Source organism: Aricia agestis, chromosome 19 (genome assembly GCF_905147365.1).
Source record: "Aricia agestis chromosome 19, ilAriAges1.1, whole genome shotgun sequence".
In the NCBI taxonomy this organism is placed as follows: Eukaryota; Metazoa; Arthropoda; class Insecta; order Lepidoptera; family Lycaenidae; genus Aricia; species Aricia agestis.
Window position 1 is genome coordinate 3,704,108 of NC_056424.1, and position 2,246 is coordinate 3,706,353.

The 2,246-nt window shown below is 35.0% G+C and overlaps 1 protein-coding gene across 1 annotated transcript; it reads left to right on the forward strand.

Moving 5' to 3' along the window:
• Window positions 1–205: 205 nt before the first annotated feature.
• LOC121736667 (motile sperm domain-containing protein 2-like) lies at window positions 206–2,246 on the forward strand. Its single transcript, XM_042127998.1, has one exon. It carries the CDS (start codon window positions 333–335, stop codon window positions 1,659–1,661), a length of 1,329 nt encoding a protein of 442 aa, XP_041983932.1. The 5' UTR covers window positions 206–332; the 3' UTR covers window positions 1,662–2,246.

Sequence of the window (2,246 nt, forward strand, 5' to 3'; positions counted from 1 at the left end):
ATCGTAATATCCAAGTTCGGTTCAATGTACCTATGTATAAAAAAAAATTATAGTTCTTTTTTTAAACTTTTCTCAAAACGCTCAAAACGATCCATAATCCGTTCCACTTGGGTTTGTATCACTGACGCTCACATGCTAGTGGAACGGGAAAAACTACAGTCTTGAGCGTTAGCGTTTCAACGTCATCTGGAACGTAGGGATTATAAGTTTATGCTTTGTACTATCTTAGCGTGAATCAAATATATACTAGTAAACTGTGGCGTGAATTAGATTTATTAATTTATATATTTGTGTATTGAGTTAGTTAGAGTTAGTTATTAAAGTATACTAAGATGTCAAAAATAGCAGAAATACGAATGCTGTTCGAGGCAAAAATTAAAGACGGTATACCGAACCCACCGGGATCTTTCGATCAAAGAGATTTGGACCGAGTTAAAAGTGATAAATACTTGTACCGGGTACTGGAACATTGCGAGAACAATGTTCAGTTAGCCGTGGAGATGCTCTTCAACCTGATGCTGTGGCGGAAAACCAACGCCGTCAACGAAATCACCGAAGAAAATGTAAATGCTGAATATTTACGCGACGGACTCTTTTTTCCGCGAGGACGCGATATCGATAGCTGTATCCTGTTCATTATGAAGTCAAAAAAATTCGTCAAGGGCCAAAAAGATATGGACGCACTGAAAAAAGTTATAATCTACTGGTTCGAACGCTTAGAAAGGGAAGAGGATGGCAAAAAGATGACATTATTTTTTGATATGGATGGTTGCGGCTTAAGTAATATGGACGTCGATATTATTATGTACATGATTACGTTATTGAAGAACTATTACCCAAACTTTGTGAACTATATTATAGTTTTTGAACTTCCATGGATATTGTCTGCGGGTTTTAAGATAGTAAAAGGGATTCTTCCAGCCCGAGCAGTAGAAAAATTGCGGACCATTAATAAAGATAAATTAAAGGATCTGGTCGCTCCAGAACAAGCTTTGGTAAGTTGGGGTGGTAAAGATGACTATGTATTTAAATTTATTTCCGAAGGGCAGACTAAAAGCCAGGAAAGTAAATTAGACACTGATTATTCTCCTGGTGAAATGGTAAGCTTGAGTCCTTCTAAAGTACTCACATTCAAAACTGAAAAAGATGTAATAAGTGCTCATTTGACCATCAAAAACATGGAGGATAGTATAATATCTTTCAAAATAAGAACAACTGCCCCAGAGAAGTATAGTGTTAAACCGAGTTCTGGCATCTTAACAAATGGGTCCTCCCAAACCATTCATATTAATGTTAACTCTGGCTTTTTGATTAATTCTGTTGAGAAAGATAGGTTTCTAGTTTTATGCATTCAGGTGCCAAAAGCGAATTTATCACAGAAAGAATTGAGTGAGCTGTGGAAGAATTCTGGTGGTAAAGCAGATGAGTACAGATTGAAGTGCGACTGCCATGAAACAGAAAAAACAACTGTGACTAAAGATGAGCCTGATTTCCTGAATGTTAAATTAAGCAACCTACAAGATAGTCACAGAATAATCATGCAGAACATCAAAGTGCTGAAGGTGTATCAAATATCCACAATGATCCTAACATTTGCGACTGCTCTTCTAGGATATTTTGTTTACACAAGCAGAAATACACACTCATGTGATGCATTATAATTTAAAGATTATGACCTTGTAGGCACTGGAGGTGAAAAAAAACTGTTGTGTCAATTACTTAATATTCAATCCTAACAGTTTGTTATACCTTTTGACAGCAAAGTGCGAGGATTACATCACATTCAAGGTTATTTGTAATTTGACAGAAGATTTGGGGCCACTGATGTGTTATTATTTCTACTAACACTACTAACTAAATGTTCCACACTATATTAATACCTCGATTGTGAGAAAACCAGACAATGCTATTCAATTGTTATTGTGGCCCACCTGGGCCTCTTGGGATTTGAAGTGTGAAGTAACATTTTTTTATGTTACTGACGTGAATTTTTACTTTTGCCAAAAATGGATTATGGATGTGGTATTTAAAAAAAGCCATCAATTATTTCTAAAGTATATTATGATCAAAGAGATATAATAATTATATCTCTTTGATCATAATATTATATTTTATTGTTTCATAATAATTATGTGGGTAATTTGACATACCAATTTGAGCTAAGAGGCAATGGGGGTGACTATTTCCGATATTTTCAGTTTTCACCCTTCCTATCATATTATGATTAAAAGTTATACATAATATTT